This window comes from Columba livia, chromosome 1, assembly GCF_036013475.1.
Source record: "Columba livia isolate bColLiv1 breed racing homer chromosome 1, bColLiv1.pat.W.v2, whole genome shotgun sequence".
Lineage (NCBI taxonomy): Eukaryota > Metazoa > Chordata > Aves > Columbiformes > Columbidae > Columba > Columba livia.
Genome location: NC_088602.1, coordinates 8,868,865 through 8,885,932, shown reverse-complemented (window position 1 = coordinate 8,885,932; position 17,068 = coordinate 8,868,865). Strand labels below are relative to the sequence as shown.

General features: G+C 39.3%; 1 protein-coding gene across 36 annotated transcripts in view; it reads right to left on the bottom strand.

Moving 5' to 3' along the window:
• The window catches only part of DLG2 (discs large MAGUK scaffold protein 2), a 1,055,145-nt gene that overhangs the window by 50,932 nt on the left and 987,145 nt on the right, over positions 1 to 17,068 (bottom strand). For all 36 annotated transcript variants that reach the window (XM_065049757.1, XM_065049758.1, XM_065049759.1 and 33 more), the window contains one exon: positions 7,093 to 7,269. In XM_065049757.1, coding sequence (XP_064905829.1) covers positions 7,093 to 7,269 — 177 coding nt within the window. The remainder of the gene's footprint in view (positions 1 to 7,092; positions 7,270 to 17,068) is intronic.

The window sequence follows — 17,068 nt, the reverse complement described above, 5'->3', positions numbered from 1 at the left end:
TTTTGGCATAATTGATCCAACTCTTAGAAAATACATTTTAGAAGGAACATTAATTCAAATACCTTGAGTACTTTTTTGAATCTTCAGTTCTGTAATTGCTATATTTAAAGCAAAATAAACATTACCCCCTTCTCCCCCAAGACAAAGGAAGTTTAGGCACAAAAAGCCTTTTGCATCAGTTGGCATTGTGAATGCCTAGATAGCACGTGAATGCAAATTCTTCACATCACTTTAGCTGACCGCAAATTTACCATGCCTTGGACAACATTTTGATCAATCAGCTGAGGAAATTGCCTTTAAAGGAAGAAATGTTTCACTTCAAACTGTATCAATACTTCATTCACCACTGCTGCACAAAGCTGGATTATTGGGGGTTGTTCAAGAAATAAAGTGAAGGGGGAAGATTCCCATCTGCCAAATTTGCAGAGACCCAAATTTGCAACCCTGACTTGCCTGATATAAACGTTGCTCCCATGCCCCTTTATAATTGTATAGCTTTGTGATAGAGCTATGCCTAAGGGATAAAGGTAATCACAGATACAATTTCCAAAACTACTTCATGGCTCAAGTCTCCCATTTTCAAAAGTGCCTGGGGGTCACTGCAACTCAAAGAGATTTTGAAGAATGTTCAAAGACACCTACATCCAAATGTGACTTGGGAGCTGAAATGCTGATTCCCACATGGAGACAGCATCGCCTCGCACCGCTGATGGGTATTTCACCTCCAGCTTTCCACCCGCTCTCCAAGTGTAGCTGTCTGCAGAAATACTGCTGTGTACAGGGAAATGGTCTGAGACCACCTGAGATCTTGAACAGTTGGAGTTTTTGATGTATACTCATTTTCTCTTGAAACCTTTGTTGGTAGTAGACCATGGCCCTTTTTTAAAAAATGGTCAGGATTCATTTTTGCCTTCCCATGTAACAGATAAAAGAGTGGAGAGTTACATTGAAAATACACCCCAGCCTTCAGTTATTTCCTCACTAGCAAGTTCAAGACTTTGCTTCTTTGGAATGCTGTTCTCTTCTGAGGAACTTATTACTGGGATGCAGCACCCAATGCCCTGCAATGTCTATCTCACTCTTCGTCTCTGGGCATAAGTTGCTATTGAAAATGGACCTCTGAGATTTTTCAAAATGAGACTTTCTGTTCTTCGTGTGCACTGCAAAGAAGAAGAAATCAAGTGTAACTCTGCCAGACATGAACTTCGATCTTCCATTGTTGGGGATTAATGGAACACTGGGTGTTTTGTCAGTGCCTCTCTAAAAGCACTGTTCAGTCTTCACAGCAGAGATGTAAACTATTGGGTGATACATGCTTTAATATTCAGTAACAGTGATCATCATAGATGTAGAATACAGTTGCAAATTACAAACTGGTGTCAATAATAAAATAAAATTGTTACAATAGCCTAATTCACACAGATTTGGCACTGATGTGCTCTGCAGAATGAGTAAACCAGCATGAGAACTGTAGTAAGGAGAGTGTTCAAATAGAAGAATGCCTTGTAAAATGGATACTTGAAAGACCTTCCTATATTTTATATCTTTGTTAGAGTATTTCTTCTTGTCTTTCTTTGCCATTTTCAGGTCATCTGCATTATATTATTTTTGCCTGCCAATCAAGTGAAAGATAAGTGAAAATATGTTTTACTGTTTTTAGTCTAAAATACATCCTCTGCACCTTGTTTCTGTGAAGTCTGAGCTTACCAATAGATTCTCATTCTTAAAATGATTTTTGAGTGTTCCTGAAGTGGTATTTTTGCAGCAGAACATGTATTTTTCAGTAGGAGAGAACATGTTCTCGTTGAGCTCTCCACCTTCAGTGACTTGTTTATAGGGAGCAGCTCAGCACCCGGTCAATATTTTATGAAAAGAGTAGACCTAATGCCATTAGGAGATGAATTCTCACAAAAAAAGTAAAATGACCTTACCCTGTCTAAAAGCTCAGGTCAGTTTTTCTTCAGCATCATTTTCTTTCCCATCATTGTAAGAGAACAGGAGCAGGTTTATATATACACATACATATCAATTTTATTCCATATTTATCTTTTTTGACTTGATTAATAAGTGAAGTCAGGTAACTTATATTAGATGAAGTCTACATGATTATGCCATGTTAAAAAGTTTTATCACCTAAGGAATAAAATCTCAAGGGATGTTTAGAAAAGTAGACAATTTACAGAAAACCATTAGAACTAAAACTCACTTGGGTGGATAAACATGCCCTTCTGCCAAGCTGAGCAGAATAACAAACTTAAACTGGCTTTTTTCTCACAAGGATTTCTATGCTGGGAAAGCCTCTTGTTCCTCGTCCTTCAGTGTTTGTGAAACATTAGTTTTGATGTACTTTTCCCCCCACTTTGCTCTGAATGGAGAGCATGGTTACGTGTACTTGTGGGAAGAATGTGTAACAACACAATTACCGGGCTGGCACCTTTATAGACCTTCAGCAGGTAATAGCAGAGATATGAGTTGCATAACCTTTGCAATCCGATGTACTTAAACTACCTAATAATGGAAATCTCAGAATGATGTCCAGTCTGAGAGTAGTTCTGTGGCTGCACATCTTAAAGACAACAGAAAGATAATCATAAGTAGAAAGATAAGTGTAAATATTGTAAATATTTTAGTGTTTTAGGACCACATCCTTGTTGGCTACAGTGGGAGCAGTAGTAGATGGGTTGACAATTTATGCCAGACTATTCTGGGGCAGACCCACAGACCCAAGTCAAACAGATGTACACACATCATTAAAAATACCAAAGCCTGACATTCATGAAGTGGGAGGTTGTTTGTGTGTGGGGCTTGCATTGTAGGAGCTTTTCTGTGTGCAGAGACTCAGCATATTAAAAGCAAAAAGAACTGGAGATGTAAAATCAGTGCTACAATAAATTAAAATATCTTTACTGCTGGATTAGAACATCTGTCTAGGAATTTAATACACTCTACCTTATGCGCATTGGTTTAATGCTTTTTGTTGATTTGCTTTAAATAATGTGTTTCCATGGGGAAAGAGTCTTAAACATAGGCTGCTCAGCTTGTTGCTGCCCTTTGCTGAATTTGTTTTGCTTATCCTGACAACAGGGAGGACAGTGAGGCAAATAAAAATTCTTATGATCAAAAGCCCAGCATACGTAGAAATCCAAATCTAAACAGATGCATCTATACATCTAAATGTAAGAAAAATCTAGTGTAAATCTAATTCTGTTGGTTATTCTAGTATAGAATAGTAATTTTTGATGATAGGGCAGTAATTCACATGCATAAACATAGTGCAGAGGTAGCAACTCAGGCTGCCTAAGACATTCGTACAGAACTGGTGTTTATGTCCCCTCACCTTGGATACCCTGCCCAGCATAATAGCTGTGCCCTGCTCTCACCATCAACATAACTTGGATAAAACTTTGTGGTGGATGTGGAACCGAGAGAAATTTGGCCTGCAATATTCATCCATTAATATGATATAATAACAACCATTCGGTGACTGTTAAACTACAACTGAAGTGATTTGCAGCCTCTTATGCCGAAGTCCTGCCTTTCCCAACATCAATATGATACAATATCACAACACCTTTATGGCGTTACACTCAACTTCTACACAATTGGCTACTCAGTCCCGTGGCTGAGAACAATAGCTGTAGTCAGACAATAAATACGTACTGAGGAATGGACAAAATGCTGTTTTCAGATGTAGAAATGGTTGCAATGATATTTTAGCACTGTAGAATACTGATATTTTCCTCTTTTGCTTATCCTCACTGAGGTCACTGGCTCACTAGGTCATGAGATTTGGTCCTTGCACAGATCAGGGGAGAAACATGGGGCCACCTTCATTTCTTTGGACTGCCCCTTCCAGCAACCCTCCTCCAGCTGCAGTGCAACCCTCCAAAGCTCCCTCTTAAAGCCCGACTTTACAATTTAACAGCCAACAAGGCAACAAGTACACACATTGGCACCAGCACTGAAATCTGGTGACAAATACCTTTCCAACTCTACTGGATCACTAAGAAGTCTGGTAATGTATCCAACATTCTGCAGAGAATTATGAGTGGCAGCTCCGCTACAGTTATAAATCATGATTTCTTCTGGTATATCACTGGGAATGATTTATCATTCAAAATTTCTCTCATCAGCTCATGCTAAAATGTCACTGCTTGAAGGGCTCTCCTCTAAAAAAATGTAAATAAATGCAAAAACAGATACTTGGAAAGCAATTAGCATCACACAATAACTTAAAGAAGTAATATAATGTACTTCTTGTGGCTTTGTGTATGCTTACATATAATTATATATTTGTATAACTGCATATATGTATACATATCAGTAAAACTGAAGTGGTCACTGGCTACTCCACAATGTTTTCACTTACTAAAAATGCAGGAATTGTATATTAGCTGTTGCTGGACAAGAGACAAGGGAGCAAAGTAGATAGCTAAAAGTCTCACCCTGGCACTAACCATCCCTGGATCTGTATAGCTTCCCTTTGACCCAAAGTGCATAAAATGTTACAGTCCTACAGGATAATATACCTGCATATACATATAGGAAGATGTCCAAGCACAACAACAACTACAAACCACACCAAACAAACCTCCAAAAACCCCACAAACCCTTGAGAAAAGGAACAGAAATGAAAGATTGAAAGTACAAGCCTCTTCAGCTTACAATGTCATAGAAAACTGGGCTTGCAGGACAAGACACAGCCCAACAAACAGCTACAGGTGCTCTTTTCCTCCTCTTTTATCACAAGGCATATTTTACTGCTAGATATTACATATGCTGTATTACATATAATACAATGTTGATAGAAACAGTCCCAGATAAACTATAAGAGATCTAGCAGCCTGGAGCAAGCAGCTTAGATGAAGATTTCCATTTTGTAGATGCCTACATTTGGTCAAGTGAATCCCAGGACTTGTCTGTTTTAGATCCAGCCTCTCATACTCAATAACCCACACTTGTAGAGGAAATTTAACTTTGAATTAGCACATTCTGGCAAGTGTGATGAGCTTTTTCTCTGTAGCTCAGCTCTGCATGCACTGATTGCTCACGCTCCCCTTGGGTGGTGTAAATGACCACAGAAGATGCTGGCAAAAGCACACCAGTCTCACTGTCTCTGAGGGGTCATCCAGAATCCACAGAAAGGAAAATAATACTCAATTTTCAGTGTGCTGGAAAAAATAACCTTGTGCAATTGAAATCTTTTATCAAATAACAGCAACCTCCCCCACTCCAGCTCAGGTGTTTCACGTCATTACATTAAGGCGGACAGAAAATCAGATGCCATTGATTTTTCCAGACGGCTCAGATTCACTAGAGAAGAATCAGGGTAACAAGAGGAGAGCATGGTAAAGGTACCTGCATCTTTTCAAATTCAAGACTCTTATTTTTAGACTCTAACCAATCCTGCCTTTCCGCCCCCCCCCACCTTTTCTCTCAGAGTTTCCTAAGTCACACATTTTTCCCAGGTTGTATCATAGGTCTGACCTTGACTAGAGAGACTCTATCTTTTGTCCTTAAAACATCACTGTGCAGGTAACCCAAAAAGCTTTAGGCACTCACATACTCTCCACCTTACAAAAGATACAACTTCACATCTTAAACAGCTGCTTTGCCCTTCTTTCCCCTATTGATGTTTTATTATGTGTGACAGCTTTTTCTTCTAGCTTTTCACAGTATGCACCACACTGTGAGCTTTGTGCACATACTTGCCTCAGTAATAACTGAATAGACTTTCTCCTTTTCCCATATGTGATCCAATCATGTCATTACAGGAGTATTTACTGTAGCAATTAATAGTATGCAAGTAATCCTTTCTCAGTATCTAGAGACTGCATCTGTTTAATGAGCATATTTTTCCCATCTTAAAAATTATAATGTTGTTTTTATTTCTACCTATTATACAACTCCAGAATTGCTTTTTGCTGCAAATCCTGGTGTAGTATTGGAGGATGGTCATGATTAGAGAAAATAGGGTCCTTGCAGGACTCACATCAACAGGTATTTAATGGCCTTTCAGTTTACTTTTCCATGATTTAGACCAAGGACCACCATGAGCTCGATTAGCACCTGGGCCAACACTCTTGGAACAGCAGCAGGTGCTCTACAGAGCTTCAAACATCCAATTTCTCCACTATAAAAAGCGGGCATGATCATTTTTATACTAACGCTACAATAACTAGGAATAGAAAGTTTATATGCAGCATGGGAGCATTGCTGCAAAAGAGAGATGTAATGTGGTTTGACAGATTTCATTTTCCTCCTACCCTTTCCGTTCTTGACCTTTCTGTAGCAACTACCAACAGAGGCAGAAGGTAATACTGATTTGTGCGGTAGTTCTGATATTATGGGAGACTTGTGGCCAATTTTACGTAAGCACTGAAACAAAGTAAACAACACAAACAATGAGAGAGATTCAGATGTCTGTTCTTTCTCCGTCAGTCGGCATGAATCCATCACAGCTAAACAAAGATTCAGATTTAGCTTGGAGAGTGGAAGAATGTTCCTTCATTTACATTGTATGAAAAATTTACTGTGATATTGATTATCTATCAGTTTCCAGGCAGGCAGAGATTAAGTTAACAGATTTTGAAGCCAAAGAGGACCATTATGTAATTTAACATCATTTTTTACATCACACAGGCTGAGGAGTTTAATTCTATTACTCACGCACAAGAAAGACATACAGTCTTGATTTGAAAATGTCAAGACATTCATTACATCCCTCAGCAGTTTGATGCAATATCTAATCATCCTGACATTAAAACATGTGCTCTACTTCAGTTTCAGAACTAATCCCCAGACTTGGGTTCTGCTTATTACTTTTTCTGCTGAAGTTCTTTAGTAGATGGTGGTCTCTCCCCCTTCCCCCTTTTCTTTGGGAAGATACTAATCCACTATAATTGAATCACCTTTTCAGTTTCTTTTCAGTACAGTTAAATAGCCTGAACTCTTTAAATTTCAGAGCAAAAATCTTCTGACTCTTGCAATAACAACATTTTTCCAGCAGGTCGATGCAACACTGTCTTTGGAATAAAATGCAATATTTTAACATCATGGCCAAGAAGGTCCAAAGGAGGAGGCAGCACTTACCTCCTCTTGCTGGGTATAACTCCCATCTCCTCACTGTCTCCCTCCAGAGTGACCCTCCTTGCCTGCCACCACTCGTCATCCGAGGCGTTGATAACGTGAAGGATGTCTCCATACTTAAAACTGAGTCCTTGGCTTGGGAGGCCACTGTCTTTGCTCTTGTCATAGTCAAACATGGCCCTGTGAAAAGAAATAAAGATATGAAGGAAGGTGATTATATCAGTCCTGGAAACATTTACTCGTGAACAATTTGTCATGTTTTATGTTCCCACTAACCTTTACTTGTTTCCAAAAACAAAGGTCTTGCTCAGTGGAAAACTATCCACTATAAAGTTAATCTTTACAGAATTCTTTTTATTTTTTAAGAGAAACTGAGTAGTGAAGTATGGTATTTACTGTTTCACTTAATAAAGAACAACCACCATACCAGAGTATCTAGTAAGCAAACCTGATAGCCAGAAGACCCTCTTGTCACCTTGTCAACTTGTGGCTGCTGAGCTTGTTCTTGTCCCACACATCCCTGTGCTCAGACAGGAGTGTGTCTGGCAGACAGGGGCGTTGGAGGACTAAATAAAAGTGACCAAAACTGTGCTCAGGGTAATTCACCCCCTCACTACAGGGAAGACATTGAGGTGCTGGAGTGTGTTCAGAGGAGGACGGCAAAGCTGCAGAAGGGGCTGGGGCACAAGTCAGATGGGGAGTGGCTGAGGGACCTGGGGCTGTTCAGCCTGGAGGAGGCTGAGGGGAGACCTTATCACTGTCTGCAACTGCCTGAAAGGAGGTTGTAGCATGGAAGGTGTTGGTCTTTTCTCCCAAGTAACAAGTGATAGGACACGAGGAGATGGCCTCAAGTTGTGCCAGGGGTGGTTTAGATTGGATATTAGGAATAATGTATTCACAGAAAGGGTTGTCAGGCATTGGAACAGGCTGCCCAGGGAAATGGTGGAGTCACCATCCCCGGAGGTGTTTAAAAGACATGTAGACTTGGTTATTGGGGACATGGTTTAGGGCTAGAGTTAGGTTGTGGCTGGACTTGATGACCTTAAGGGTCTCTTCCAACCAAAATGGTGCTATGATTCTATCCTATGATTTCTTTAGGTGAATGGGTGTATCTGTCTTAGCATCTAGTCCAGAACAGAAGTGAGCTTTCAAAGGGAACCTCTTGATTATTCACACACACAGTTCTTTGGTTCATGTCTTGGTGCTGTGTTAGGTTGTACCTGCTGGATTCCTGAAATTTGAAACTAAACTGAAAAGTGCCCTGACCAGAGTAGTGCTAGTCTGACTGGCATCCCTGTCCATGTCCAGTTCTCCTGAGCTGCACCACCTGCTGAAGTTACCCTGGCTTTTTCCTTTGATGTTGTAGATGTTCTCCACCTGTTTGAAGTAGACCTCTACCTTGGGTATGCCTATGCAAAAATGTCCCGTGTATAGGACATGTATATTAAGACAGAACGTACACAAAAGCCTAGGGACTCCATAAGCACAAACTGAGAGCTGGCTTTAAGGCATCTGGCTAAGCATAGTTCAGTGTGAATTTACTGCATTAGTATTCAACCCAGATCCTGGGAAAAGTCTGCCCTGAGCTCTGTATTACCAAGCTACAGTGACACCACATCTCAGTCTCATCTAGTCCTATGCCTGGCACCTACACCAGCAGCCCTCAGCGTGGATGTAATGCAGTTTCTTAGGGGAAGACCCTGCACATGAATCCCAACAAAGCTGTACCTGAGTGCAGCTTGTTCATGGCAGTTACCTAACTAAAAAATCCAGATCTTGGTTGCTTACAGGAAAAAATACATGGGAATATTTTTCCCGTATAAAATATTGTTTAAAGATCATGCCTGTCAAGAACCGATGTTTATTTTCCTGTAGGAAAAATAATATGATTATAATTCTGACTACAGAAATGTTAGATCATTTAAATCCCAAGAGGGGTATAATAATTCCTACTCTTTTATTGTCAGAAATAAAGCTGTGGCAATCTCTGCACTGGTAAACACTTCTGTGTGAAAGATTTGATATAATTAATTGTTGTGCCTTGTAGTGTAATTTCAGAGAATGATCATAGGAGCTTTATGTGTAGATTTAAAACACTCAAGGCTACCTCTCATAATCAGGAGAACTTAAAAAAAGTCATCAGTGTTGTAACTATGCAACCAAAAAATGTAAAAGCTCTCATAAGCACTCACTCTGCAGGAAGGGTCTGGTTCAGGAGCATGAAAAATGCTTATTTGGAATACTGCTTCTCTTAAAGAGTTTACAGTCATGGCCTAATATCTTCAGAAAAGCCCAGATAATACCCTTCTCTGAGGATGAAGACAGTAAATAATCCTGCTGAATTTTACATAATCCATGATTTTAGATATGCTTGTGCCTTTCTTGGTAAATGTTCTTGGATTACATGTACCCTTTGAAAAATTGCAATGGCATAGCAGTGGAAATCCTTTAAAAACTTGGCTTTATCTTAGTAAAAATTTACTTTCATAAAGTAGCAGGTCATCTGCTGCCTTCTCAAATGCAGCTTTCTGTGAGGATTTATGATGAAGAAGCATATAAATCCAGAAGCAGCTAAGTATCATCAGTCACGATGTCTTAAACCAATTAATGACATCTGGTCTCTGGAGAAATGTCAGTGCACACATAAACCAGCACACAACCTACATTCTGCTGGTATTGCCCTTATCAGCATGCAGCGGTCTGAGTTTTGTCACTGTTTTGAACATCTGTTGTCTTAAAAATTCACAGAATAATTGTGTACCTTGCCATGGAAGCCTATTAACATCTCAAACTCCTGACCGCACAGCTGGAAACCATGCCAAACACTGGGCAGATGTGATACAATCCTGAATCCATGCAAAATTAAATTACTCTAAACAAATGACAATATCTTCTGTTGCAGAGAATATGCAAGACTGTCACATCCCAGATGAAAAACACATGTCAAACTGGAAATGCTCCATATTTGGCAACATGAAAGGTGTGTTTGAAAAACAAAGCAGTAGAAAGCAGAGCAGTGTTCTTTGTCCTTGAACAGACATTTGTACCTCAGAGCCCACATGGTAACTTAAAATCACTGACTGCCACCGCGCTAGCTGATGTTAACGTTGAATGCAGATGGCAATGTTTGCCACCGACTTTCTTTGATTGTCGTAATCGTGTGCAGTGCTAATTAAAATGAGATTGTAGAACTCAGACAAGAGAATTTTTGAGCATGCTTTTCATTGAGTGAAATGTTTTGTGGCTGCATGCTCTACAGATGTTGATTACTCCGTTAGTAAGTGAAAATGATATGAGAGCTGACTTCAGTGCTCTTTCCTAAACATTTCAAATTAAGAGCCAGGTTTAAGTTGATAACATAAGCACATTTAAGCTGACAACTTTGATAACGTTGCTGGCTGTAAAACATACTGTTGCACGTTGGCAGCTGGCCCAACTATAAAACAAATTGAGATCTTCACTCTATGCACCATTGTGTGCATGCAGAAGTTAACGTGACTACCTTGGGCAATGCTCATCTTCACCTCCTCCTTTGAGTTCTCAGGCTGTAAGTACAATGTGTATCTCTACATGTCCAACTGCAAGCTCTAATTTTACTCATTTAAGAGGCTCACAAGTCATTTTGAATTTTCTACCTGATGAACAGCACCCACTACTGTTTGTGCTCAGTCTTGCAGATGTACATAAAAATAACACATTTGCATCCGTGGAGTGTCAGCTGAAGTGATACAAAATTAATATAGCCAGACCTCTCAGGCATGGCAGACAGGAAAAGACGCATTTTTTTTGTTTTCTTTTCACAACTTTGGACAATGCCAACCTAGTTTTACTGTATACCACGTTACATCCTGCAAACACTGAAACTTTCATCAGAGAGGAAAGTTCAGCTCTCAGCAATGTCTATCTGATACATGCAAGCTTACATACAATAGCAATGATAACATTCCAAGGTATGTTAGATGACTTATCTAAGTTCCGCCGTAACATGGGAAATGCCAGAGGAAAGGCTAAAATGTAGTAGCACATCTTTGCAGAATATGATGTGTTGAGGAGTGGACATAAGAAACCCAGTCCAGCAAGAGACCCACACTGTCACACAACACCCATCATCCCTCTCTGGGAGATGAGCACCATATTTTCCTCCCAGTTAGAGAAGGACCAGCATGATCAGGACCTTACTGCCACAACTCCCCCAGACAAGTACTCTTCCAAAATGAGATGTCTAAATACAAACAGCAAAGGAATATATTCAAACCAGCCAGAGGATTTAAGTCATGAAGACATGTCACAGTGCCTCTGTCTGTGATGAGTTAGAAGTAACTCCACATGGTACAGGTACTGGAGTCTGCTCAGCAGAACTAAAGAGCTTTCTGAACTTGCTTACATCACTGTATGTTTTCATGTGGCTGAGTCTGCTTATTCGTGGGCTGCTTGGTCAATTCTTCAAAGCACTGATCCATAACTCATTTTTAGTGGCTTTTACTGCAATTTTAATGAATAATAATATCAATAATCATACAGCTTTCTAATGGCACTTAGCTGACAGGATTGTTTACTAGAAGCTTCTTGCTTTTTTTCTCCACAGCTGATGAAAGTGCATCTTAAATATCAGTTCTTCTTCTTTTAGGTATTTTATGCCCTCAGCTTCTTGATTCCACTGTTCAGCCCTTTTTGGACCATACAGGACAGGACCAAGAGCTCTGCAAGACTTTATGATAGTAAGAGTTCTTTTTCCAATCAGCTGATTAAATCTGCTTTGGAACTGGGATGGCAAATTTTTAATAACAAAGTAAATCAGTTTAAATTATTCAACTTTCATTTTAGAGCTGTCACCAATGTTGTGATCACACCAGTATCACAAAAATTCCTGTTTAGTGTCTTCTAGACAGTGTATTTCACACACAGGACCCTGGGTTACACAGGAGAGATAACACATTTTGATGTTACAAATATATTAAGTCCAGTGACTACTGTGAGATGTGGATCAAATACTGAAATAGGGAACAGAGGTTGCTAGAAACTAATTAAACATATGTGGTGAAACCATGACTTGGCCATCTTAGTTCTCTTATTAGAGAAATAACAATAGGGGTGGTTGTGATTATCAAAGTCCTAAAGTGTATGCACCCATTTTCCACTAACACCTTTACATTTTTTTCCTCATTTCCCAGTTTTTGCATGAGTTTGGGCAAAATGTTTCATATCTGTACAACATTTTGCAAGTGAGAAATGATATTCAAGTGCTAAAAGCCTCCTGCTTGTAGAAAATTAAGAAACACTGTTCTGAGAAGTGAAGCAGAAGGTGCAAACTTTTAGAACAAGCTGGATATCACAAATATATAAGATTATTTCAGTCTTGTTTCCTTGATATTTTTCCAAACTTCAGGAGTGATTGTTGCACTAGGCTAATCCCAGCAGTAATTTGGACAGAACCTAACAGGTTTTATTTTTGTGCTTGGGTGCCTCTTAATCATTTTTAGGAACCCACATCAGCGTAAAACATGAGACAAGCACTTCATAAGAGCATCAAAATACATTGCGGAAAGTTGTTTGAAGTGAAAATACTGCCAGTGCCTAGTTTTAATATACTGCCAAACATGCATTGGAAGTATGTCCAAAAGCTGAGTAGCATCATGCAGTAAATTTCTATTTCTAATGACACCTATTCTTGCAGCTAGAGTAATAAAAGTTTGACATAGGAGGAAATATATTATCTTTAAGGAAATGGCAAATGAGTTCATTGTATAATCCCATACACTGCACCCTACTGTCAAGCACCACACCTATATTGTTACCAGCATTTTAAGAATGAAAAATAGGTTGCAGAAAGAGTAAGCGATCTAGCTAAGCCCTGCGGCAGAAAAGGGAATTTAACAGAGAAACGCACCTTCCGTAGCTAATGCCATAAACACCATTTGTAAGTTAGTATTCATGATCTTCCTGGCAAGGTAAAGGATATTAATGCATTTATAGCACCACAATATATTTTGTTGAATGCTCCTGTGTATTTGGTGCAAAAATGCTCTTCAACTCCCAGATCACTGCTCTGTGGCCAGCAATCTCAGTTTGATACAGTTCAGGTACTGCGTGGCAGCTTTATTTGCATCTTTGAAATTACTTTCTTCTTCTGACACAGATGGGAGTTTGCACATAAATTTACAGACTGCTCTTTGCCATTTACTTGATTATGAAACGACAACAACATTTAGCAAGAGAGATCGTCAGCTTCTGTAAACATTCCCAACTCTTCTGCAATCTGCCAGCATATCTGCATTTACACCATTTAAGGATATTATTATTTTCTCCGAAAATTTCCTTAGCAGAGATTCTCAGACATCAGGTTTTATAGCATCATTGTAAGGGAGAGGTACTTCATTCTCTTTCTTCTCCACATCTATCCTACCCTCCATCCTATTTTTTTTTATAAATAAGGAAATCCAGTGCACAGAGATTGAATCATTTGCCTGATTTTAGACAGTAATTCAGCATCAGAGTCAGAATTAGACACCAAGTTTCATAGCTGTCTTTTCTGCACTCTCAGTAATAGATGTATTTCCACCCACTTGCAGGCTGAGCTTGAAGAAAGCATTAGAAGAAAGTAAAAGAAACCCTAGTGTAATTCATTGCTATAGCTACAACAGAGAGCAGCAGCACTGTGATAGCAGCAGCCATTGCAATACAAGTAAGACACTATTAAAAGGGTTAAAGTTTCACATAGTGGCATGTCAATAAGGACTTTCCCCTTCTCCAGCTTGTTTCCATGTGGAGAAGCTGAACAGGTAAATCCTATGGTAGAGCATACGAAAGATTTGCTCTCTCCCTGTGAGGTGTGGGAAGCTCTGAGGTGTTCCTTGCTGCGTTCGACAGCTGTCAGAACAGCCCCTGTGCTGGGGATGATCCTGTCCTACACTGTCACCTCCTCTGAAAGAGTGGGAGAGGACTGTTTTGAAGAACAGCTTTTATTAGGAGTATACTACAATAATGTGCCTTCAACAAAAAACCTCTGCATGTTTGACTTACTACATCCTCTCCTCTCCTCTCCTCTCCTCTCCTCTCCTCTCCTCTCCTCTCCTCTCCTCTCCTCTCCTCTCCTCTCCTCTCCTCTCCTCTCCTCTCCTCTCCTCTCCTCTCCTCTCCTCTCCTCTCCTCTCCTCTCCTCTCCTCTCCTCTCCTCTCCTCTCCTCTCCTCTCCTCTCCTCTCCTCTCCTCTCTCCTCTCTCCTCTCCTTTCCTCTTTCTTTCCCCACACCGACAAAATGAAGTTTCTGCCTGACAAGCCTGTGCAGTTTCTCAGCACAGATTCCTATGTTGTGACATTTCAGTTTATCCATATCCAAAAACAAAAAGGAAAGTGACAGGATGTCAAATCAGGGATCATTTAAACTAATGGGTAATTCACCTGAAATTACAACCTGTACGTTGCATGGTTTCTCACAGGAGCCAGACTTATTCTGTAATTCTTAGTTTTTAAAGAATAGTAACTTATTTACTGCCTGAGAATATTCATTTGGGGGTTCCCCCCCAGCTCCACCCAGGGAAAACAGAATAAAATAAAATAAAGTAAAATGTTTCTTTTACAGACAATGAGGCTTAAAGGGAATATTGTGACTCTGTGTAGCAGAGCCTGTAGCCAAAACCCCTCCCTGCTCCCAAATGTATCTTCCTTCTAATATGGAATACACTATAAAAAAAACCCAGGTTTTTGTTCATTTGTTGTTTTTTCATTTGTTTGGGATTTTTTTTTTTTTTTATAATTGGCCTACAATAGTTTTAAGGATTACAATAGCTCTGAAGGAACTTGGGTTTTTTAGGTAGTTTTCTCAGACACCCTGTAGCTTGCAATTGCTTTCTCTTAGACCTAATCACGATCTGTATCAGTTAACAGCTTTTTAAAATGACGTTGTGGCCAGGCTGCCCACAGAATTCATTGTGCTTCCACTGGGTTATAATCAAAAGGAAATTTTCAGAGCATTGAAGAACCCCACCGATAACATAATTATTACTACCAGCCACATATATGATGGCTTCTTTCTTTTTTTTTTGGACATGGATATTGGAAATCTGGAGAAATAAAATAAGAGAAAGATTTCGTATGGAAAAATTATCAACATTCATGATTTGTATAATTTAAATACAATAGCAATAAAAAAGTGGTAAGATATGGCATAAACACAATGCTTCTAGTACTAAAAAATAACCCACCTGCCAAAATTCAGACAATTATGGGAGTAAAATGGATTAAAATGGATTTTTATTTTTATTTATTTTTATTTTTATTTTCAGAAATCAGCATGTAATACTGGAGCATTTTCTGTCAGAACATTCTTTCTTCTCTGCAAAAGGTGTGAGAGGAAGCATGCAAGTGCTATTTCGTTGATGTCATAATAAATCTCTTTATACATCCCGACATTTAGAGATCATTAGCTTGGAGAAGAGGAGACTGAGGGGTGACCTCATTAATATTTACAGATATATAAAAGGTGACTGTGACAAGGATGGAGCCAGGCTCTTCTCAGTGACAACCAATGATAGGACAAGGGGCAATGGGTACAAACTGGAACACAAAAGGTTCCACTTAAATTTGAGAAGAAACTTATTCTCAGTGTGGGTGACAGAGCCTGGAACAGGCTGCCCAGGGGGGTTGTGGAGTCTCCTACTCTGGAGACATTCAAACCCACCTGGACGCCTTCCTGTGTAACCTCATCTGGGTGTTCCTGCTCCGGCAGGGGGATTGGACTGGATGAGCTTTCAAGCTCCCTTCCAATCCCTGACGTTCTGTGATCCTACGATTCTGTGATTCTGTGATCATTTTTGAAACAGAATTGTTCTCCAGCTATTGAAAAAGTGTAGATGGACAAAACTAGGAGAAAGTATTAACAAGACAGAACATTGGCTGCTTTGTCTTTAATAAGAGAGAGCATTTTGGAGAAGGCAAGATATTTGTTATTAACGGTTTCTGCTTGGTCTTGAATGTTGTCCTTTGATGACAAAAGAGTCAAAAGTCAGATTTGCAATTGTTATTGCCTCAGCTGACTAGGTTCTTCTGAAATAATGAGGTGTCACATGCATATGGAAACTACACTATGGAAAACCACTGACAGTTATTATGGAAATTAATTCTCATGCCTAGTGTAGAGAAATGTACTAAATCCATAAACTCTGCTGGATGTAAGTATTTGAGAAATCATAAAATCCTTTTGTCTCTAGGCCAAAACTTGAAGAGCTCATTAAGATTTTACTCAGTCAGTGGGAGCTTGCTGATAGAGTGAGTCCTTTGTGTTTTAGCACAGAATTCATCAGGAAGCAATGCAATTAATTTTTCATTTTGATTTTGTTTCTTTTGAAGGAAAATGATTTTGCAAAGATCCAAATGCTACCCAAGTCTAAAGCTGTGTTTTTATGGCACAAAAAGCCACTCTATATAACGTATATAACTCTATATAACCTCTGGTTCATGAGGCCAAACATGAAGTCTCTAAAGGCTTCAGATTTGCAAGGTGTAACTATAGAAATCAATAGATATGGAAAAATGATGAAGGTCTGAGCTGAGCTCAGCTGAAATCTTCTAAACTGTAGTGGAAATTAGAGAGATGTACCACTCAACCAGTTTCACAGATTCCTTGAGCTGCTGTCAGCCCTTACATATCATAAAGAGGTTTATCCACCTCAGTGTTATTTAATGAATGAGTTGACTGTTTGCCTAGTAGATGATGTTTTCTATAAACTTCCATCTCCTGGAGTCAAAAGAACACTTCAAAAGCTCAGTTTTCATTCACTTCCCCTTCTTATGGAGAAAAGCTTGAAAATAAGATACCAGAGCACACAAAAGCAGAAATAAGCAAATAAAAAGGGCAAATAAAAAGAACAGTCTTTGGTGTCACCTCCTCAATGTCAAAACATTGCGATTGTTTCTTCTTTTTAATGGTGGTTTCAATCTCTATGTAGTTGTCAATCCTCTCTAGAAATGGACTTTGAAGAAA